This window comes from Electrophorus electricus, chromosome 20 (assembly GCF_013358815.1).
Source record: "Electrophorus electricus isolate fEleEle1 chromosome 20, fEleEle1.pri, whole genome shotgun sequence".
NCBI lineage: Eukaryota > Metazoa > Chordata > Actinopteri > Gymnotiformes > Gymnotidae > Electrophorus > Electrophorus electricus.
In genome coordinates, this window is record NC_049554.1 from 13,841,560 (window position 1) to 13,865,105 (window position 23,546).

The 23,546-nt window shown below is 47.3% G+C and overlaps 2 protein-coding genes across 9 annotated transcripts in view; both read right to left on the reverse strand.

Annotated features, from left to right (window-relative positions):
* arhgef10la (Rho guanine nucleotide exchange factor (GEF) 10-like a) overlaps positions 1-14,562 on the reverse strand; it is an 83,369-nt gene extending 68,807 nt beyond the window's left edge. The window contains exons 1-4 of one of the 2 annotated variants that reach the window (XM_027025307.2): positions 14,329-14,562; positions 8,725-9,008; positions 6,790-6,817; positions 3,935-4,074 (exon numbers count right to left, since the gene is read on the reverse strand). In XM_027025307.2, coding sequence (XP_026881108.2) covers positions 3,935-4,074; positions 6,790-6,817; positions 8,725-9,004 — 448 coding nt within the window. In that variant the 5' untranslated portion in view covers positions 9,005-9,008; positions 14,329-14,562. Of the gene's footprint in view, positions 1-3,934; positions 4,075-6,789; positions 6,818-8,724; positions 9,009-9,947; positions 11,904-14,328 lie in introns of those variants that run through there. The other variant, XM_027025298.2, reaches the window with a different exon arrangement.
* Positions 14,563-15,396: 834 nt separating this feature from the next.
* chd5 (chromodomain helicase DNA binding protein 5) overlaps positions 15,397-23,546 on the reverse strand; it is a 28,124-nt gene continuing 19,974 nt past the window's right edge. For 2 of the 7 annotated variants that reach the window (XM_035520466.1, XM_035520464.1), the window contains exons 27-40: positions 23,367-23,455; positions 22,851-22,984; positions 22,612-22,756; positions 21,620-21,779; positions 21,064-21,173; positions 20,771-20,972; positions 20,604-20,693; positions 20,191-20,400; positions 19,944-20,052; positions 19,554-19,686; positions 19,100-19,295; positions 18,846-19,009; positions 18,254-18,380; positions 15,397-17,970 (exon numbers count right to left, since the gene is read on the reverse strand). In XM_035520466.1, the coding sequence (XP_035376359.1) occupies positions 17,843-17,970; positions 18,254-18,380; positions 18,846-19,009; positions 19,100-19,295; positions 19,554-19,686; positions 19,944-20,052; positions 20,191-20,400; positions 20,604-20,693; positions 20,771-20,972; positions 21,064-21,173; positions 21,620-21,779; positions 22,612-22,756; positions 22,851-22,984; positions 23,367-23,455 (1,997 nt within the window). In that variant the 3' untranslated portion in view covers positions 15,397-17,842. The remainder of the gene's footprint in view (positions 17,971-18,253; positions 18,381-18,845; positions 19,010-19,099; positions 19,296-19,553; positions 19,687-19,943; positions 20,053-20,190; positions 20,401-20,603; positions 20,694-20,770; positions 20,973-21,063; positions 21,174-21,619; positions 21,780-22,611; positions 22,757-22,850; positions 22,985-23,366; positions 23,456-23,546) is intronic. The other 5 variants (XM_035520469.1, XM_035520467.1, XM_035520465.1 and 2 more) reach the window with 5 other exon arrangements.

Sequence of the window (23,546 nt, forward strand, 5' to 3'; positions counted from 1 at the left end):
TAAACGGATCCAATCAAGAGTGATTACAACACTGGTCACAGAGCCAGGCCCCTTTGACAGAGACGTCTGGTTATTGGAGGACTTTTATTTAGGAACTGGATATGTAGTTGGTTGTGATGACTCTCACAGTGTGTCTATATTCAGCTAAACATTACGTCTGCCCAGACAATCCTCTCTTCAAACAAGGAGTTCATGTTAGACATCCATGTATTTATCACTCACAACGATGCTCAGATTTCTGTTCTAATGAACACAAAAGGACAATACCTGACTTGATAAGCTCAATAAAAAAAGCTATTGATTTCTAAACAAGGAAAACTCCACATAGCACAGGACCCGCTAAGAAAAGCATTTGTATCAGTCCTACATATGAAACGCAATAGGGCTTATTTACCATGGTAATTACAATTCTGCCTTAATTTGAAATTTTGGTGTCAGCACAGATAACATGCCATCCTCCCACAGACTTCAGTACTCTCTGATCATTACCTCGTGTTATTGAGTTTCCACTTATACATAATATACGTTCAACCTCATGAAACAGGGTCAAGTGTATGATAGTATCCCTCACCGCTAATATCCGTCACGCCCGACACCTGTCTGCTGGTCTGTAAACAGGGACTCAAATTCCCAGGAGCCATTGCGAAATACCCATCATCCCCTTCATCCAATCAGGATACTGTTCCCCAATCCAAGTCACCAGACTATTGGACTGTTTCACCCGTTTTCCCATTTACTGTAAAATTAATATTAGTATTTAAACATGGATTTTAGTGCTACACATTGTGAAGTATTGCCAGCGAGCTCTGTTGTTGTATTGAAGGCTCTCCTGTGACCTATTTCCTGTGGAAAAACTCTTTTGGGTTTTCCCTTTTGCTTGTCTGCCTTGTATTTTTCTATCTCTAGACTTCGGTGTTGGGCTGTTTTTTGACTATTCTCCAGACGCTCCACATATACCGGCCACTGCGCTCCCTGGTTTTGACCTCGGGCTGCTTGACTTCACCTTTTGTGATGATAAACACGCAAGTAAAACACCAAACGTGTTTTTCCCCACTCCCATCTGCGAGCATCTGGATTGTTTTTCGTAATGCTACGGAGCACTTCACCCCCACGCAGACGCGCTAGCTGGTGTGTCGTGAAGGCTTAACGTTGGAACGGCGTCAACATGTGCCCGAGAGGCGCTCTCAGGCCGTACAAACCCAGCAGCGAACACAGCAGCAAGAGCACATGGCACTCATCGCGGAGCGTCTCAAAAATTTAACATCTCAACCACTCCCCGCTGTTATCCCTCCTGTAGCTGGTGCTAGTAAGCGTCCTTCTGTCCAGACATCTGTCTATAGCATTAGTGAACCCCGTGAGTATGACGTTAGCATAGACGACCGTGAGGAGTTTTTACTGCAGTGCTCATTGTATTTTTATAACTCTCCACCCTGTTCTGATCAAGCCCTTTTTGATTTCCCGTTTAACCCGCAAAGCTCTAGACGGGGCTCGATGTACAATCATGTAAGATCATTTTGACAGGGAGTCTCAAAATATTCAAAGTCATCTTATAATGAAGGTAATTGTAGGTAATTGTAATCAGAAAGTTGTTGGTTCAAGCCACACCACTGCCAAGTTGCCACTGTTGGGCCCCTGAGCAAGACCCTTAACCATCAATTGCTCAAGTTGTACTCAGTCATAATTGTAAGTCGCTTTGGATAAAAGCATCAGCTAAGTGCCATAAATGTAAATGTAGAAAGCAACCTGTTAGGGTCCTGGATTGCTTCTAAAATGGTGCCAGTGTGTTGCATGTTGGAGACATTGGTCTTTTTGTAGTAGACTTATCTGTATGCTCCTTCATCCAATGATTAGCCTGGTTGAAGAAACATGGTCTTCGATTTTCCTGGGCGGAATGACAACTCATCTCCTGGTCTGTTTTGTTTAGAGCAATGCCCAATAAAAACTAAGTTGACATCTACAGAAAGCCGCAGTGCTGACACTACAGTACACATACCTCCCAAGCGTGACGACCTTAGGGAGGTCTTTTCAGTAAGGCCAAGCCTACAAGATTACCCCCACGTCATTTTTTATGATTGCAGTATTGATCTCGAAGAAGGGGCCATTCCCCCAAAGACTAGAATACATCCCCTCGAACAAGCAGAATACGAAGCCAAGGAGACAGACATCAAGCAGACTTTAGAAGGACAGAGGTCTCCTTGTATAGACTATAGGGGTTTGAATCAGGACATCAAAAGAGCGATATGACTTACCAATATTCCCCGTGGCATCGTCTAAGAACTTAGGAGAGTAAAATGCTTCACAAAATTGGCCAACAAGCTCCTTTGGCTTTTCGCACGAGCAACAGACACTGTGAATACTCGCTAATGCCATTCGGGCTCTTTATAGCGCCCTCTGTTTTTCAGGGCTTCATTAACGCTGTGCTCAAAGACATGTTGAACAGCGATCGCTACAGTGATGACATTTTAGTATATTCTCCTGGTGAAGACTCTCACGTCACACACGTCGGTCACGTCCTGAAATAAATGCCGGAGAAACAGCTTTATGTTAAAGGTGAGAAGTGCGAATTTGAGGTTCAGTCTGTTTTGTTCCGGGGGTATATAATCAGGGTGCAGTAACGCATGGTCTTAAGGTGAAAGCCTTATGCTTTCTAGCTTTGTGATTTTTATAGGCGGTTCATTACACCTTTCAGCAGTGTAGCTACTCCTTTGACGTCGCTCCTCACAGGCGCCAGCAGACGCCTTGACTGGAGCCCACAGGCCGAAGCAGCGGAGAGTCGAGGACGTCTTCGCTCCATCTGCCGTTCTCCTACACCCCGACCCGTCCAAGACTTCAAAAGTGGAAGTGGCTGCGTCGTACACGGCCGTTGGAGCGGTTCTCACAACAGACAGGATGTACCTGCCTTAATCCAATTGCCTTTTTTCTCCATAAGCTTTGCATACTTATTCTATTTCAGTACATACATGTTCTGTTTCAGTACATACTACACAATCAGTACACGCTACCTTGTTTCTGTGCAGTCTATACTCATTTCAGTGCATAATATGTCTGTTTCAGTGCCCATGTATTCTGTTTCCACACATACTACATTTCATTGTGAATCGCATGTTTTTCCATCGCATGCTGCATCCGTTTCAGTACACACACCGTCTGCTCAAGCACATACTGTATCAGCTTCACAGGCGTTATGTCCGTTTACGTGCATACATTTGCACCAGCACATACGGCATACGTTTCAGCACATACCATGTCTGTTCCACTGCATGCTACACCTCCATACTACCACATGAGTTTCAGCACATGAACACCTTTATGAAGGTCCCACATTGTGTTTATCTCTCTAAAACACACACACACACACACACACACACACAGCCCTTAATTCCCTTATTCAGTTCCAAGGTCCTACTTTGCTCAAGCCAATTAACCACATGTACCCATCACTACGTGTTTGTGGGCCTGCGTTCAAACATGTCGATTAACGAATCCCACTTTTGAGAAAAACTCAATGTTTCCATTTCAGTGAGTACAGAAATTATTGTGGCAAAATTTCATATTCCGCTGCATTGGCAGGTCCGTTTCATCTATATGATGCTTTTTCCATGGAAAGGGGAGGGGGGATTCTCTCTAACAACTGGAAAACACTTTGCAGCGAGGCATTAGAGTGGCCCTTGTAAAATCACCAGCTTCCTTTAAGCAGCGCAGCGATAGAGCCTTTCCTTCGCCTATAACAGATGCTGTAATAGCTGGTGAGGAACTCCGGAGTGCCATGTGTTATCATACACGCCACTTCCTCTTTAACATCCTATCAGCTCATTCTATAAACAGCTCCCAAAGCCAGAAGTCTAACCAAGAAGTGGTCTAACCTTTATTCCGAAGCCTTAAGTCAGCATCAGCAAATATAACAACAAAACACCTGTACTGAAAGGACACCTACCTCCCGTGCTGACTGCCGCCTCCTGGTTTTCCATGGTGGGCCCTAGGTCCCTCAGTCCCACAGCCTTCCCAAGACCTGGAGCTGGGCCCACGTCTTCCCCCACACATCCAGGGGCCACCAGGCTAGAGGAAGCCAGATCTCTAGAACATTCATCCAGAAACAGAGCGGTGTTATTGCAGGCCCCCTGGGGAGTCTCTGTGCTGAGGTCATTAAGAGACTACATGGGGTTGGCAAGGATGAGGAGGGTACAGGAGAGATGAAGGTCCTGCCCCGAGATGCCCCCAGCACTGCGGCTTTCAACAAGTCAAACCCAGACAGACAGGGCAGAGCTCATCAAGGAGTTTCCGAATCTTTCAGAACTAACTAACTGTCCTTGTATACAGAAGATCTCATGTGATGGCAGATGTGTTCAAGCTAAGCTTCAACTCAAAACCTGCTGCGTTTATTCAGTCATCCAGTCAGATTGTGCCGGCAAGCCCTCCAACTGACCACAAACACTCACCTCCCTGGATGACAGAAATAGCATGCAGGGGAAAAAACCCACCACCTATGTCCCCATCCCCAACCTACACACACACACACACACACACACAGTAATACTAGAGTGCATAAAGCTCAAGAGTTCATAGCCTGCAATGACAATTCATTGCAATGACTTCACATGAAACACATTTCACTTCATATGCAAGCTTCCTCTTTCTTATACTTTAGGTTCCAGATGTGTCATCAAATGCTGTGATAAAAGGTGTTAAGAGCAGAAACTGCAGACGGCGAGCCCCACAAGCAGCAGACTGGGGCCTCTAGATAAGAGCAATCCAAGAAGGGTTCTAGATAAGGGCAATCTAAGAAGGGGTTCTGGATGTGTGCAATCTTTCAAAGGTTCTAGATAAGGGCAATCTAAGGTGGATTCCAGAGAGGAAATCTAACCAGGGTTCTAGATATGTGTGATCTTACATGGGTTCTAGATAAGGGCGATCTAAGAAGGGTTCTAGACAAAGGGACTCTAAGAAGGGTTCTAGATAAGGGCGATCTAAGAAGGGTTCCGGATTAGGACAATCTGAGCAAGTGTAGCAGACTGCAAACCACGGTTTTATAGCTGTTATTCATCAAAACCTGGAATACAAAGGCATTTTAAAAGGCTGCCTGGTAGAGCTATTCCCAACAGCTCCCACTTACAATGGGGAAAAAAAACAGGTGCGCAGCAGAAGAATGCAAATAAGATAGCCTTGAGTGATACACACCTGAGGACCTATTACACACACACACACACAAACACATATAGGCATCTCTCTCTCTACAGAAGAGAGAAGAACAAAAAGCCCCAGCTGACAGCAAATTTGCTTTCGTGTCAACACTGCCTAACTGTTCCATGCTAAGGCGCCTCCTTCCCCAGCTGATCTTCCCGCAGCTTGGACGCTGGGATGCGCGGATGGCGTTTGTGGCGTTTACCTGCTTCTCCTTCTTGCTCTGGTGAGCATTTTGCTAACACGTTACAAAGTTACTGTGTCATGGTTGTCTGGAGACCCACTCCAGGCCGTCCGGTACTGGAACCGACACCCGTTCCAGTCAATGCTCTTCACTAAGGACTTTTTACACCCAAAAACAAATTCCCTTTGAACAAATGAAGCCTGAAAATCGTTTTGACAATGCGAGAGAGCTGGCAGAGGTGTGGTCTTCTACAAGTGGGTGAGGTCATCGCAGGGTTCAGTGACCGTTAACCCTTTAAGTGTTGCACTGTGATTCTGTTTGCAAGGCTATCAGCAAGTAATGCACTGAAATTTTATTTTATTTTTTCAAGCAGCTACATGTGTGATGCTCACAAATGTTCAAAAACAGTTCTCATGATGATTTATGCCCTGGTAGAAACCTCAAATTTAATCTGTTTAATCTTCATTAAAAACCACTCGCTCTGGGTCTTTTCCACAGCATAGAAAAGCCCTCAGCAACTCCCCTCCGTCTCGCAAGATGACGACTTCATGTGATTTGCTAAGGTTAGCATCTACTTTGCCCTCAGACAAAGATATTACGGAGTAAGAAAAAGAGTTAAGTTACAGGATCGGGGGGATATGCCTGTTAGGATGTGTGATAATTACATACAGTACATCTGGGGTGGTATGTTTAATGAACACAGAATTTATATCGCTTTCCCGTGCAAGTGATGTGAATTATCATCGCGTGTTGAGATCTGTTATCACTGGTGGGACTAAGGTCTACAGCCGGTACATCTGGCAGGACAGGGGGGATGTTTTGACTGCGAGAGTGGCTGTTTTATCACTTATCGCGGATGCCAATGATGCTGACGAGGGGTATATCTTGATCTGCAGATCATCACTAGGTCTTGGCGAAATATGATAGGAAGGGGAAGCATCTTTGCCGAACACCAATCTTCACCTTTCCGGAAGATGCCACAAACTATCGGACTTTCTGGCAGCGAGAACTCCAGGGCGCCCTGACGGACAAATATCAGCACCACCCCACTGCATAAGAAGGTCCCACCATCTGTGGGCAGGGTTGAAGATGGAGCCTGTTACAGTCATACACTCATCCCTTGTGGACAAGCCTAGCCGCTGTAGACAGGAATCTAGTTCAGTGGAGAGCTGTGTGCTGTGGTCAGAAACAGGTCCATCGTTTGATTAACGGAGAACCATCAGTGGTGCGTGGGAAGCCCGGGAACACCTGAGGGTTTAGTCTGAGGTTTGGCGCACAGAGATCTGAGTGAGTGTTAACTTCACAATAGCCAGCAGAGGGCGCTAGTAGACAGCGAGCTAAGGCACAAAAGTACATTATTATAACAACTAGGTTTTGGAGGTTCTGTTGGTTTAGATGAAAATAGGTTTAGACGTCTGACTACTTACTGTTTTGTGCCATCATAGGATGTCACACCTAAAAATGGAAGAAAAAAAATAGATTAAATGCAGTCCTGATTTGTTTTGCAATTATATCTCACATCCAAAGTTTGATCATACTGATATGTAGGACATCCTAGAATGTGTACAGAAAGACAAGCTTTGAAAACACCCTTCCATGTCCAATATTAATCCTAAAGCACTCGAAGTGAAAATCACACTGTTTTAACTTTTTTGCTTTCGTTATCGCGGTGTCTGTGTTAGATGAACCAGCTTTTCTCCTCTTTGCTTATATTAAATATTGACAAAGGCTGATGTGTCCATCACACAAAGGAATGACTTGCATGATATCCTTATTCCACCTTCTCATCTGCAATGGTTCATATGAACTTTAACCACTGCTGAAAGGAAGCAGGATTCCTTAAAAATACGCTATATTGCCAAAAATATTCGCTCATCTGCCTTCGCATGCATATGAACTTGAGTGACATCCCAATCTTAACCCACGGGGTATAATATGATGTTGGTCCACCCTTTGCAGCTATAACAGCTTCAACTCTTCTAGGAAGGCTTTCCCCAAGGTTCAGCAGTGTGTTTATGGGAATTTTGGACCAGAAGTGCATTTGTGAGGTCAGACACTGATGTTGGCTCGCAGACTCTGCTCTAATTCATCCCGAAGGTGTTCTGTCGGGTTGAGGTCAGGACTCTGTGCAGGCCAGTCAAGTTTTTCCACACCAAACTCGCTTATCTACGTCTTTACGGACCTTGCTTTGTGCACTGGTCCTGTTGGAACAGGAAGGGGCCATCCCCAAACTGTTCCCACAAAGTTGGGAGCATGAAATTGTCCAAAATCTCTTGGTTCCTTTCACTGGAACTAAGGGGCCGAGCCCAACTCCTGAAAAACAACCCCACACCGTAATCCCCCTCCATCAAACTTTACACTTCCATTCTCCTGGCAACCGGCAAACACAGACTCGTGCCTCGCATTGCCAGACGGAGAAGCGTGATTCGTCACTCCAGAGATCACGTCTCCACTGCGCTAGTATCCAGTTGCGGCGTGCGTTACCCCACTGCATCCAACACTTTGCACAGCTTGGTGACGGAACGCTTGGATGCAGCTGCTCAGCCATTAAAAGCCATTCCAAGTAGCTCTACGCACTGTTCCTGAGCTAATCTGAAGGCCACATGAAGTTTGGCGGTCTGTAGCGATTCAAAGTTGGCAACCTCTGCGCACTGTGTGCCTCGCTGCTGTCATTCCCAATCGCTTCTATTTCGTTATAATTCCACTGACATTTGACAGGGGAATATTTAGTAAAGGGGAAATTTCACGACTGGCCTGGTTGCACAGGTGGCATCCTATCACGGTACCCCGCAGGAGTTCACTGAGCTCCTGAGAGTGACCCATTCTTTTACAAATGTTAGTAGAAGCAGTCTGCAGGCCTAGGCGCTTGGATTTATACACCTGTGGCCATGGAAGTGATTGCAGCACCTGAATACGGTGCCTTGGATGGGTGGGTGAATACCGTTGGCTATATAGTGTAATGCAGAAATGCTGTTTATGTTATTTAACTGTCATTTCAGTCCTCTTCATCTTGACTTATTTAACCTTTAATTACTCCATTGCAGTCTAAAAGGAAACTGACCACAGAAACTCTGTCGTGTTGTTTGTGTTAGGGATATAAACTCGCGTTGGTAGAGGGTCATATCTAAGTGGAAATAAGTCTTATTCACGCTAGTGTTGCGTAACAGGGTCAGAGGTGGCCGGGTACTGAGGCATGTCAATCACTAATCGTCTAATCCTCTACCCACAATCAAGACCAAATCTCCTTAGAAAAGGTTTTAATGAACCCTAGTTCAGCCTGTATCTCCACTAGCCAAAATCTTTTCACAGCTGTTAATCAAGATTTTCAACTTTTGCTCTGTTTTTTTTGTTAACAATCAAACCTGTAAGTGCAGTTGCGTGTTGTTTTATGTTCTTCTGAGGGTCACTGTCTGTGTCCAGGTGTGAAGCGGCCTCGGCTGGAGCAGATACGTGTGAAGCAGTCATGGGCGGAGCGGCCTCGGGCAGAGCGGTCTCAGGCGATGATCCGGCAGCGTGCAACGGCGGCGTGCTCTCGTCTTCCTCGCTGTCCTCAAACTCAAACTTCTCCCCTTGCTCCTCTTCCTCTGTTTCCGCATCCTTTACATCCCCTCCCGGTTGCCGGGGGGACGGCGGTACAGACATAGACCTAGCAGAACCAAAAGAAGGTGAAAGTTACACACCACCTGTGTTTCACTCTCTCCATCTCAGTGCTGCCTGACTGCACCAGCTGGAGAAAGGTCTGATAAATCATGAAGCCACTGCTATTTGTGGCTAGCGGCAAATCAGAATCGTCTAAAATCTAGTCATGGCTGGGTATAAACCGTGACTTGTTGGCATTGGAGGCGTCCTCTTTCCTTCCAAGAGACAACACTCCCTGGCAGGTTATTTTGTGAACAGCCCTGGAATGGAATGCAGTTAATTCTGTTTATTTTTTATCTTTCAATTATTGTTTTATCAACGTCTACTTTCCTTAAAATAATCATGTAGCGATACACTGGTTCTTTGCGACAAAGAAATGTACATTTTGGGGGCATCACGTTTGAAGAAAGGGAAAAAGTCATTTTCTTTCTTCTAACACCGTCTGTAAACACAGCAAAAAAAGTCAGCGGGGGCCATCCCACCATAATCTGACGCACAGCTGCAAAGAAGATATGACTAAGGAAATAAAACATTTCCGTCTGTTTTCTTACAGTCAAAGACATCACTAGCTACCATTAACAGGAATTAGCGACTGTCTGTCCAGTACAGTCCTGTATTAGTTAACTGTGTATTAGTAGCAGCTTGGTAAACTTGATGTGCTAATGGTGCATAAAACCTACGACGCAATAGTGAGGGTGAGGAATGAGGAAGAGCAGGTCTTTAGCTCTCCAAAAACAAAAAACCCCAGTATATGTGGCTGCATTCTGATTGGATAAAGCAAGTGCATTATCTGCAATTCAGGTGATGATTGGTCACAGCTCCTGTTGGCAGCAGATGTCTATTCTACAGCGGTGGAACACTTTGACCTCCTCAAGACAAACTGTTTTTTCATTGCACTGGCTAAATGGGTGCTGGAAGCAGAAACAAAGGGACAATGTGACCTGACCTGGGTTCCGCAGGAACTGGGCTGGGATCCGCTGGTCTGAAGCGCTGGAGAACAAGATGTTCTGATGATGGGTTGTCTTGATTTCCTAATTGATGCTGTTTTTCTTACTTGCACAGAGAGGTAATGAGCACTTAGAAATTGCCAAACTGTTGAACGGCTCTTTAACGTGTATTTTACCTCCCAGAAGGAATCAGGAGGAACTCAAGATTGTTTTCTAACTGTTGTTCAATTTAAGAAGCGCAGTGAAGCTATGCATTTTTATTCTGTACGAAATCAAAGCAGTAAAACGCGCATCCCTGTACAACATTCTTCATATTACTCCTTGTTATATCCATGCCACTGTGAAAGGAGAGAGATAATCCGGCCAGGTCAGAGTTTGCATGTCTGTAGGACTCTGAAAGGAACTTATTTATACATCTGCTTCTTATTTTAATTAACACTCAACTATTTCCTTTGCCAGAACATTCTTGGCTGCGCTAGTTCTAATCTCCCCCGGCCCCTTGGGGGCTGACCTCACGGCTATGATCAGGGGAGGTACCACAGGCAGAACGTGGAATTTATAGCCGAGGACACAAACAGAAGCAGGAAGTTCTCTCAAACTGGAACTGATCAGATAGTCAGTTTATTGATCAGACAAACATTCTTTTAGTTTAAGATGATGTTTGTCGAGTCGTCTTTATACCACTGTTCCTAACAAAGCTTTCTTTGTTGGATGTGCATTAGAAAACCCTGTGGGGGAATGCCCTGTGCAGTGAAAGTCCTAAACCGGCCACGTCCCCATGAACATTACATGTTCCTGTGGGATTCAATGGACACCCACGTAATGGGTTTGAAGAGCAGTCAAGCTAACTTAACCAAGCATTCTTTGAAAAATACATGACTGATATCAGCAAGCCATGTAAGTTTTACTTGTTTTCAATTCATCCACATCTAAAAACAGAAAAATGGCTGACACGTTTCAACTTCTTAAAGTCTACACTCACTATTTAGCTATTAAGGTTAAGACTCATTATACAGTAATTACTGAAGTAGGTCTTGGAGAGTAGCTATAATACTCATTATACAAATCAGTGCAAACATAATACAACAAACATTCTACCAAATCCAGCTTGTAATTTTATTTCTAGAGCAGACCTCTTGTAAACAAAGCCAGTAATACGTGTGTGGTGGAGTTCCAACCCATAATGCAATGGGCCTGGCCGTCATGCCCTTGCTCAGTAGCTCTTTCTGTGTGGCTCTTTGCCAAGGCTACTGGCCCAGTGTGACCAGTACAGCGGACCACAAACACAGTCAATCCCAGCTGCCCACTCCACACATGGCCACACACAATGGCGCTCTTGTGAACAAAATCTTGGGACACGTTCACAAGGCATTGTTTCAGCATTCGTCACTGGAAATGCCAGGCTGACCATTAGACCACAGGTCAGAGGCATGTAATGTGGGACGTGTGTTTAGCAGTGGACAGTGGATCAAATGTACTGTGTTGGCCGTTTAAATACCAACTAGTTTACATTGCGAATGCAGTATCACATCGATTCTTTGCCTGTACCCGTGTGTAATTGGCTGAACTTCCAGACATTAGTGCGAACACGGGCATATAGTTCACCTGTATTTATTCCAAGGGCCAGACATAGACTACTCAAGGTCAATAAACATTTCAAGGTCGTCAACATGGTAAAAGGCATACCTGATAATGGTGAATAAAGTAAAGTATACCTATAAAAATAAACCAGCGTTCATCGGCATTGCTTTGAGCAACGACTCTCGGAGGGATTATAGCTGTGGCCTATTGGCTGTACCAGAGCACACAGTCTCTGTTTTGTTTTGCTGCGTGGGGGGGTCTGATGCGGAAATATGGTAAAGACCCACATCCCCCATACAATACGAAGAGCCACTACAGTGTGCACACTGCGTGAACACGACGTAGCGATGGGAAACAGTGAAGGCCTGCAACTGTGGGGGGGGGGTGTTACGGCACAGGAATGTCTGGGGGGGGATAGACCCACTTACAGAGAATTCCTTATGTTCTGCTGAGAGGATCTGTGGGGGGGGGTCAACCATAATAAATGACAAAACGAATAAATTATGAAAGTTTCAATGCCACTTGCCTTCATTATGATGGTGAAATGCTAATGCTAATGGAGACCTCGTTTCAAGCGGAACCTTCTTGAAAACAAAAATGATCATGAACTGAATATTTTAAATAGCTGTAGAAGATTTATTTTAAGAACATTTTGGCTAAAATGTCTTCTCATACTGATAGTTATGGAATAACAGCATGTCCTGGGTTCTGTAATCATCAACGAACCATTTTAGCACAGCAGGGCATCGAGAAGAGTAGGCGTGTCTATGGAGGGAGGGGCGGGGTTTGAAGGAAGGGGCTGGACCCGAGAGGCTTGTCTGATTATATTAGCAGGAAGTGCAGAGATATACAGCAACTGCAGTCCAACTCCATGTGGTAGAGGTGAGAAGTGCAATACTCATCCTTTCCGCGATATCAGTGCCTGCTTCCATCACCCTGAGATAAACACAGCACACACGACACAAACACACACATGACCCAGACTCACCCAGTTTATGGCCCTGCTAAACCGATAACATTTTTTAACACTTATAAAGGCCTGCTTAATAAATGTTGACTATTTTATGCAACCGGAAAAGAAAGCAGACGTATGGGTTCGGATTACACAGCGGGTAGAGTACTGTGAAACTGTGACTCCATAGAAACAGTGATATATGCACATACGTGCACACACTCACTTACTCACTCTCTCTCTCTCTCACACACACACACACACACACACACACACACACACACACACAGAGAGAGATTCAGGCAAGCTGTGCTGTCTCAGTGCCGATGTTACTCTGCTCACACATGGACAGATGGTTTACTAAGGCAAGTCTTCCATAGCCATGGTGAGACACTGCATGCCAAAGTCCTGTATCTACAGGTAGGCTGTGCCTTAGTCTGTTTTACAAAACCTGGTGAATAACAGCTGCATCAGTGAAAACACTGGCCACCTCCTTTCCTGTACTTAGGCAGGTTAAGTGTAAAAGTATGAGAAAATGTCCTCTTGTGCAGTTATAACCAGCACGAATGAATGCAGCTCAGTAAGAACAACAAAAGCACCACCAGTACTGGCAGGTACGTCACACGCAACTGATCTTACCTTCTCGTCTCTCGTACCTTATTCCTGTGTGCTCAGGCTGCATTTGACTCAGCACTGACCTGAGATGCACTAAACATACGACCAGAATTTAGGTTAAAGGTTAAAGGTGAGACATCAATCTGGATCGTGACTCGATCACTAGTAGCCACAGATATAGCCTCCTGCTATAGAAATGTCTGCTCGATAGTGTCTGAAGGATAATTACTCTCACCCAGCTGGTTGAAACACAAAACCACTTTATGACAGGTTCAAAAAGAGGTGCATATCTGGGTCACGAACCTGTTTCTGCCTTATCCGAAACCTGAGGTAGCTAGACAGGTTGAAAGAACAGCCCATTTAAAACAATTTGTCAAGACACCCTACATGTTGAGCTGCAGGATGACCCATAGCTGTCACACTAACAATGCAAGCTCCAAAAAATATCCAATATCAAGTTTCACAGGAGGCTCCCCTGATCACAGCCAGGTTGTTACGCACTCTTACACGCAGAGCTGACCCTTATGTCCCAAGTCCAGGCCACATTACTGTATCCAAAATCCTAACCTTAACCGCTACAGGAGAATCTCTAAAACTGATCTGGGATCTTGGACTTCTTTCCGTAGCCACAACCGCTTGTTCTTCTTCCGCAGGAGTGGACTTGCCCAGGAGTAGCCCGTGGCCAGGGTGGGGTGCTGGGGGCTCAAGGAAAGGACCGACAGGCCACGTTTGTAACGGATCTCTACCCCAGACATGCACAGACTGCTAATGACGCAGGATGTTAACAGGAGAGAAGTAGGGGGGATTGAACAGTGCTTTTTATGTCGGAGTATGTTTATGTCGGTGCAATTCTTTAGGAAAACTTGATGAAAAGCAGCAGGGTTAGGAGAGGCAGACTAGAGTCACAGAGCAGGGTGTCCACACGTATACCGATGCCCAAGCAACATCAGCTCAGCTCCATCTGCACATTTAATATACAAAGACACACACATTTTATATATATATAAAACACCCAGATTCCTTTACTCTGGGCCAGTGAGGAGCACAAAACCTCTCCTCCCCTCTCTCTACCCCCCCCTTCATCTCCTGCTCCTTCCAAGAACCCTTTTCATGGTACCCTTTTGTTGCAAGCAGGCCATGCAAAGAGAGGCAGACTATAAGAGCGCGCGTGTGTGTGTGTGTATGTGTGTGTGTGTGGGGGGGGGAAAGTCACAGGACAGAGCAAAGCTCACCTTCCTATCTCCAGTGGTATTTCCAGATGAAAGGCTTCTGCACACACACACACCCCCCCCCCCTCCCCAAGAGAGACTTTAGCTCCAACCTCTCGTGGACTTCCTGCTACGGAACCGCCGGTCTCCCAGAACGCACGCGCTCATCCTGCACCTACCGCCGCACTCCTGCGAAAGTGAGCACGAGCTGTTTACTTTCCCACAGCCCCCCGAACTCCCTGCCGCGCCACACACCAGTCCCTGGCTCCTCCCCCGTGCGTCACACTCGCAGGCGGAGTGAATTGCCTCCCTCGCCTGCTGCTAAACACTTAACATTCCCACTGGGCTGAAGCAACAGCCTTCTGCTGGGTTCAACCAATAGCAAAGCTGCAGGAAGGGCTTTTGTCCAATAACAACAGAGTGTGGGGGCGGGGAGTACAGGGGCTAAAAGGAATACAGAACAAGGCAGCAGGGGGAGAGAGGGAGAGAGAGAGAGAGAGAGAGAGAGAGAAGGGGGGGGGGTTTGTTTGGCAAGCGTATGAGGCAGGGAAATAAGCAGAATTACTTACCTGAGTGACTAAAAAATGGACTGTTATGCCCATCTCCATAGACTGCAATTCAGCTTTAAGGGCAGTATAAAATACAACTGATTTCAGACCAGCAGTTCAGTAGGTAAATTTGGTAATATGGATTTTCCATTATTGTGATTTTAAAAGTATTGGTGTTGCAGTTTTACAACTTTCACTTATTGCTAGAGCCATGGGTAGCAGGCTTCTGTGTGCTTTTACTCTGTGGTCCCTGACCTGCCCTGACGCAAGACACAAGCAACATGGAACGAACCGCAAGAGTGTAGATTTGGTACATTCAGCAAAAGAGCATAAAATTTGACAAAATCTGTATGTGACATCTTCCAAGAGAGGGCATCTATTGATTCAGGACACAACAGTAAAAGCTCGTAATGACTCCCGAGGTTCGCTCTTATGGCTCAAGCCTTTCTCTGTGGGTCCACCTGTAAATTCAAAATCCATCAAGAAACCGACGTCGTTAGTTAATAAACTTCACAGCGGCCCAGTACATGGGGACGAACAGGGCTTTCTTATCGGAGAGAATTTATTAAAACACATTAAACAAATTACACTCAGTACAAAGTAAAATGATGACAATTCACCTCTCTCCTGTTCATTCCGTTATCTTAAACAAGACAGCAACACTGGTTAGATTTATGCTCTAGCTCGTAGCGAGCCCTCGCTAGACCAAAGCGAAGCACGGAGGCGCGCGAGTGCATGCTGGGGACTCACGGCAGCAGCGGCACCGCGAACCACTTCAGCCTTTTGGTAGCTTTTGAAGCCTAGTGTACACCAGTGGTATTAGACTGAAGCTTTGTTTTATATTCAGTACATTCATATTAGCTTCAGTTTGATTGCATTTTAACCAGAGCGCAATGTCAATATCTGCACTACATTTAAAGAGGAAAAAAAATGATGATTATTTAATAGAAACCGAAGCCCAGTTCGTCAAATACATACAGTCATCTTCATGAGCATCCTGCAAAGTTTGGATTTATCGTTATTTAATGGTTTGAGGCTGTCTTTCCTTACGTGATGCGATGTGTAAAATCTGAGGTTTTGTGTGTATGAATACTGAACTATGAGCCCTCGCCCCTCCCACTACCCTCCATGGCCCCTCCCCTGCCCCGCCCACATTCATTGTCTACACATATGAACACCATTCAAGTACTCAACTACACTTTGTGCGATGATCAAGTTTAGCATGTTAGCAACCACTTACACTGGTGGCGGGATGCAAAAGACACAACAGAAAAAAACCCAGACAAACAGTTTAACCTCCATTAGAGAAAGAAAGCCACACAATGGCTGAATACCAAATACTAGAACCAGAAGGTGCAGAGGACATCAGTAATTAAATTAGGTTTCACCTGGCTGTACGTCAGCGTGCCTGGAGACCCACTGAAATGATCGGGAAGTTACAGATTAAAAACACGTAGTAGATTATTTTAAAATTAGACCCAACCTTTTCCGCTTGCGTACTGGTAATGGTAGCAAAAGCAGGTCTGTTCACAGATCCAGTGGCCCACAGCTACAGACTGTTAATATCCTTCACACACTGACATACAGGGGAAAATGCACTATATATAATAAGCAAAACATACTGTTCCAGATTTTCAGGTCCGGAAAGGAGTCCAACGGTCAAAGAACGCCACTCTGGTCTTTGGAGAAAGCGCCTCTTCCGAGTTTCAGCCCAAAGATCGCGATGATACATTCAAAATGAGAATAAAAGTAATGCTATCATGGGAAAATAAAAAAAAAACCCAGAAATGTCCCCCTTACGGAGGAATACACAGCACACGCTATCTCCGTAAATTCAGACGCTCCCAGCTTAAATCAGATGCCAGGAGTCGGCACATTCACTCTTTCTGTATAATCAACAATGAAGAAACAAGGAGAACACTTGGTTTCTGCTCTATAACACACCCTCAGCCTCCTATAACGCCACGGACCCCCAATACCGTCTGCAAAGAGGCCGTCGGAGAGATAAACACCTTGGATCATACGCCGTGCTTGATTATCAACATTCAGATATTAAAGAAAGTGTTTCACAGACAATTCAAACTACATCTATCTGTAGTTGGTGGCTGTTAGGATACTTGTTTATGATCTCATATTTACTTATGTCCATCAAGCAAAGTTCCATTTATATTGTTAAGCAAAACAGAACAATAAAAACAAAAAACCTGACAAGGACCGTATATAACGGATCAGTAATTCCAGGATATGGCTAAATAACTTTCATGATACAGAACACTGTGTTTCTTAGTGCACGCAGCATGTGTTTACACCCATTCTTCCAGTGCTTAGCTAAGCAAATGCCTTTAATTCACTATACAGTGCATTCCAAACAAAAGATATCACATGAATCCGTAGCTAAAGCGTTCGGGTGTCTACTCTTCTCTCATATGCTTTTCACCACTGTGGCACTGCAAGTCCGTATTTCTCTTCTTCGGGATGCACTACAGAAAAAGAACCTCTAGGGGGCAGCAGTGGCACACCACATTCAAGCAGTGGCAAAAGAATGTGTTCGAGGTGCAAGAGGGGAAGATTGTACGTTACATCCAAACAGAAGTGGATACTAGTGCAGGAGATAGTCAGGGTGAGGCTGCGCCAGACCCCAAAGCCTGGGTCAAGCAGAGGCCAGAGAGTTTTCAACAAAACAGGAGACATGGGAGCAGAAGATCGTCCTCCATAAGCATGACACGGGGGGGGAGAGGAGGTTGTGGGGTGGGTTGGGGAAGCCGGCAGCCAGTGCTCGGTCCTCTCGGCTGACAGACCGTTTCATAATCACAGGAGTAAAGCGAGAAAGCAGGTGCCTACCGAACAAACTTAACCGGCGCGTACGCGAGACGAAAGTGCAATGGATACGGTGAGTTTATATCTGTATGGTAGCTAGTCATCTGCAGGACAGGGCGCACCCAAAACGGCGCCCGTTCGTCCCTGAACGGGGTGGAGGCCGGCGGTCAGGGTTAGTCTTCGATGCAGATGACGTCGGTGGGCTTGCCGGATTTCAGGTCGGGGGGAGACGCGTCTCTCAGAGCGTCGCACGGCTTCTTGTCCAGGTGGCTGTTGGGTGGCGGCGGACCGTTGGAGGAAACTGCGAGGAGAGCCAGAGACAGACACGCAGTCAAGCCGGCATCCGCGCTGGGAGGAAGACGAAGGCCGGAACTCGGCTTAAAGCTGAGAGGAGAACGTCGGGTTTGCCACGCTGGCGCCGCGCCATTATCGATGTAACAAGTTTAAAGCATTCTGTTAAGCTACAAACGCGGGCCCGTTGCCATGGGAGAGTTACGGTGCGAACCGGGGCCCGGAGAGTAGAGCTATAGACACGGGCCTACGACTTTCTCGTGCGAAGCGAGGTAGTAGCAGGTACTGCTCACCGCTGATGTACGGGCCGAGGGGCATCTGGCTGTAGTTCACCATGGGTGTGCCGCCAGGGCCTCTGAAACCCCCTCCAAAACTGTTACTGTACATCTGAGAACAGGCGAATGAGCCCTGGGGAAAAGACTACAGCCACAGAGAGAGAGAGAGAGAGAGAGAGAGAGAGAGAGAGAGAGAGAGAGAGAGAGAGAGAGAGAGACAAGACAGAGACAAAGAGGGAAGTAACTAGGCCTCTACGTACTACTGGAGCTGCTGTTAACTTGAAAATAATGACAACCCACACAGCGAGGGAATTAGATTAACGTATCCGTGCTAAAGCTGCCTACAGCTCGTAGTACTAAAGTCATAACTGTGTGCACTATGTGACGGGACGCTGTAGCTGCGACCGGTCCTGGAATCTGCAAATGTGAGATGAATTCTACAGGAAACCTCAGTGTGCTACAAGAAAGTGTCCGCAACCAACCAGGTTTGCTAGCAAAATCTCAGCTCCATGGTGTTGACGCCTTTATATGGAAATGCAGCCTGGGGCTCTGCAGGGTGGCAGTAAGCTGAAAGCGCAGGCGAGGGAGGGCCGGCGGCACAGACGCAGACCTGCTGGGGGGGCAGCTCGTTGCCCCGGCTGGTGAGACGACTGAGGATGCTCCTCTCGGACATCTGCAGGCGGGCGGAGACGGGTGGGATGCGAGACAGCATGGACGGCAGCCTCGTCACGTCGGCCTTCATGTCGCTCAACAGCTCCTCCAGCTGGTTCAGCACTGCAACGACACCCGGCGCGGCACCGCGTCAGCCAGAGGTGGCCAGAGGCGTGGGGAGGGGGCGTCGTAGGGGGTGGCGCAGCGGCAAACCTTTGTGCAGGACGGCGTTGGCGGGCTTGTTCCCGGCGAGCGACTCTTTGGACAGGTGCTGGTGTGACTCAGCCAGGCACTCCACCTCGGCGAAGCGGCTGTGCAGGGCCATAGCTGGGTGGCTGGCGTCCTGGCTCATGTTCAGGTAGGCTGCCCTGCGTAACTGCTCCTCGATCACCAGCGCCTGCTCCAGCAGCTACGACACACACACACACACACACACGCACGCACACAGAGTGAGGCAAGCCAAACGCATCAATACCAAACATGCATACGATTGGGAAGAACCTCATTCATTACAACATGCATATAATTATGAATTACTAACATACAAACGCATAGAATAATTTAAGAATGGGAAAATGCATGTAATGTAAGTGAATAATTTCACGACATAAAATATGTAATAATAAATAAGAAAATCCTGTATATAATTCTAAGCAGAGTGATGCACTTTGAAACGGCGAGCGAGGAACTTGTTCTTCATCTCCAAGTAGTTCCCTTTATTCATCTCCGTTTTGAAGGGCTCATTGAGGATGGCGTAGCGCGGGTCATTCTGGATGTCCTGCCAGCGCGCGTAGCCGTGTCTGGAGGCACGCAGCAGGTCAAGGGGCCAAACGTGGCTAACGGGGGAGCGAGGAGAGGGGAACCCCCTGACAGCAGCCTGCCCGTCTGTCTGACCGTCATCCCGCCTCCTTTTCTCTGATTCGCTCTGGTTCGCTCCTGTCACGGCGTGTGACAAAACGCAGACAGCCCAGTGTCTGGGGGGGGGCGTCTGCCAGAAGCTCCGCGGCAGGAGTTCAAAGGCAGCGGAAACCGTGATGGGGGCGTTAGAGCAGGATACGTTACTATGCCAGCCAGCAACCAGTAGTCATGGCGACGGTGCCAGATGTCGTACATCTTTCCAGATGACAGGGCCACCCGCTCTTCGTTCTGCCACAGAGTGTGTAGTTCTGTGAACACACACACACACACACACACACACACCACTGTGTCATTCTCCTGGCGTCCCGTGCGCGCGTTTTTGAGGCGGCACGTCCCGCGTCGCTGGCGGGTGGGGTGGGGGAATGTTAGGGCGTCGCTCGGCTCACCCGTGAAGCCCCCATCGGCGATGTTGAACATAAAGCGCGCCTTGCTGGTGCTCCTGTCGTCCTTGGCGCTCTCGTCCACCTCGTCCCTGGCCTCCTTCTCTCCGTTCAGCTGAGACTCCGCAGGGTCCTCGCACTGCGCCTCGCGGGTGGCCGCTGCAGAAATCAACACGCGCGGGGCGTCCAAGAGGTCAGCAGCCCCGAACGTGACGACTGCAGAGTAACATTAACGCCTGGTTTCATTATGGCTTACGGGCGTCTGCGGTACCAGAAATAACGCGATAATGAGCTTTAGATTGTACGGTTGATTCCGGAACAACTCGCGCCGGCTTTAATTTGGACCATAAGTCCAGCTTCACAGGACACTCACTGTTCCTCTCGATCCCTTTATACACACTAGTGAGTCTTACTCTCACCTGGTTTTTGCTCTTTGTCTTCTCCTTTCGGAGGAGCAGAGTCATTCTCTGTTTTCTCAGGCGAGTTCTCTGGATCTTTATTTTGCTCCCCTACAAAGCAGCAGAATTTGGTGTCCCACTGTTTTTCTATCAGCTAATATGAAAGGTGAAATGAACCGTGCTCGCACCTGTCGGCGTCATCTGATTGGCGGGCTGTTCCGTCTTTTTGGATGATGGCTGGGTTTGATTGGACGACGGCTCCAACTGGGAGGGCGGGTTGTCTTTTTTCTCGCTTTCCTCGCTGGACTTCTCCTCAGAGCTGGCTCTCTTTGGTTCTTCACTCTCATTGGTCGTCTCCGGCGTGGGGGAGGGCTCTGACTCTTTGGAAGGCTAAGGGCAGAGAGAAGGCCTTTCAGAAAAAAAGTACCCGAAGGAAGAAACACACCTAGGGGCTTGTGGGAGGTTTTTGCAATCACGTCACCTCGGAATCCACTGCTTTGGCGCCGTCCTGGTCAGCAGTCTCTTTGTCTTCTTGGGGACCAGGACCACAGTCAGTCTTGTCTGTCAGACACAAACTCCAGTCGGACACTGCTTTAAAAAAAATCACTGGTTCCCAGTCATTGGTTCCTGTGGCCAGTCCCTCTCTCTCACACACACTCACACACACACCCCCCCCCCCCCACAGACACACTCACACTCACACACACACTCACACACCCCCACAGACACACACACACTCACCACCCCCCCCAGACACACTCACACTCACACACACCCCCACAGACACACACACACTCACACACACACACCCCCCCCCCACACACTCACACTCACACACACACACACACTCACACACACACACACACACACACACACACACACACACACACACAGACACACTCACACTCACACACACCCCCACAGACACACACACACTCACACACACACTCACACACACCCCCACAGACACACACTCACACACACACCGGCACTCACCTGACGGAATGGGTGCACCACTCACACAGACCTCTACTCACCTGAAGGAACAGGTGTGCTCGGCTGTGTAGGGGCAGGACTGGCTAGAACAGGGGTGTTTGGGTCTGATGACAGACTTTCAGTGAGTTTCTTTAGTTCTAAGCCAGCAGGAATCAGATCTGGAGTGCTGTATTTCCCATTCACATGCTCAAACTCCTGCACCTACACACACACACACACACACACACATTGCTTTGTCAAATTGAACACTTGAATGCAGTTGTAGCAGATATGCTATTATCTTATCTCTAGGGCCCTACCAAATTCATGGCCGTCATAATTGCATCATGGACTATGAAATTGGCCTTTTCCCATGAAATATCCGATTTTTTGTGAAATGCAGGAAAACTGGGGGAAAAAGATCAGCTATGTCCCTTAAGCTAGTCTGCCAGAGCTTGTCACTTTTTTCTAGAGAGTCAAGAGAGACCATCACACCCTTTCTTTCCTAAAAGTCGTAACTTAAGGTTATGCATTTTCGAGTTTTCCTGATTTCTGAATTTAAATCCGTAAACAGTGACGTTCCCGATTTTGACCAACTCCTTTAGCTGGAATTGGAAACAAATGTGTCTGTTATGTTTTGGAAGTTGTTCGAGGCTCCAGCATTGTTATCATGCTTATACCTATCTAGGGGCAACAGTGTTAAAACGCCAACAAGTATTTTTACCTCAGGGACAGAGAATGATGCACAACACTGTCCCACGCAGCGAGTAAGGTAAGCTATTAGATTAGCATGGCAAGCTAGCCTGGTGAGGCTAAGCTTCCACCCTAGCTCTGTAGTTAAGTGTTTATTTAATAAATTATATATTTTAAAATGCTCTGAAATGTGCCGATTGACTTCTAATATCTGTGAAGTCTGCCATTTTTGAGAAACAAGGTCCATAAAATTAATAATTTTTTTCCCCCGTGAATTTAGTAGGGCCCTTACAATTCTTCGTACGTGGCTCTAGTGCCCTCGTCACTCGGAGGCTTTCCCAAAACGCCCTGGGTGCCGTACCTTTTTCCGAACCAGAGACATGACCCCAATCCTGGTGAGGACGTGCTGTCGGGACAGCCCCTCCCTCGGCACGCCGTCTGCAAACGTCTCAGCCCCGTCCGCTCCGGGTTCACACAGGTGCCGCATGAACAGGGATACGTACGCCCTGAGAGACACGCGCACGCGCACACACACATACACACACCGCTAGCTAGCGATGCCAGGTAAACTAAACGGCTGGACCGGGCATTGCGGCGTACCTGAACTCTTTCTCGCTTTTGCCTTTGAGGTCCCTGACGAGCCAGTGGGAGTTGAACGCGTCCTGCGGGGGCATGCCCCATCGCATGATGGCATTCAGGAAGGCCTTCCTCTGCCGTGCGTTAAAGCCAAGTACCTGGGTCAGCACCAGGCCCCACACACGCAGGCACGCACGCACACGCACACGCACACACACACACACACACGCATTCATACACACACACACACACACACACGCATTCATACACACACACACACACACACACACGCATTCATACACACACACACACACACACACACACACACTCACACACACGCATTCATACACACACACACACACACACACACACACACACACACACACACACAAAAAGCCTTGTGAATAACTTTTAGCCAGAGTACTGCGAAGAAACGACTCAGCTCATTGGTTATAAGATTCTCTTGAAATGCATATGACTGTTTTCCGAATCTCGCTGTTTGGAAACTACTAGCGTTGCAGACGAGGATGAGATGCCCACCTCAATGTTGCCCCCTACTCTGGCCAGCAGTGGTGGGAGCGGTTTATCCCGGTCACTCTTCAGCTGTCTGCGAGACTGCCGGCGCCCTCCTGGTGAAACAGACGCTCGGTCAGAACGGAGGATCCTGCAAAGAGCTTATGGAAACCATCAGAGATGCCGAGCCAGCACGAGTGGGTGGGG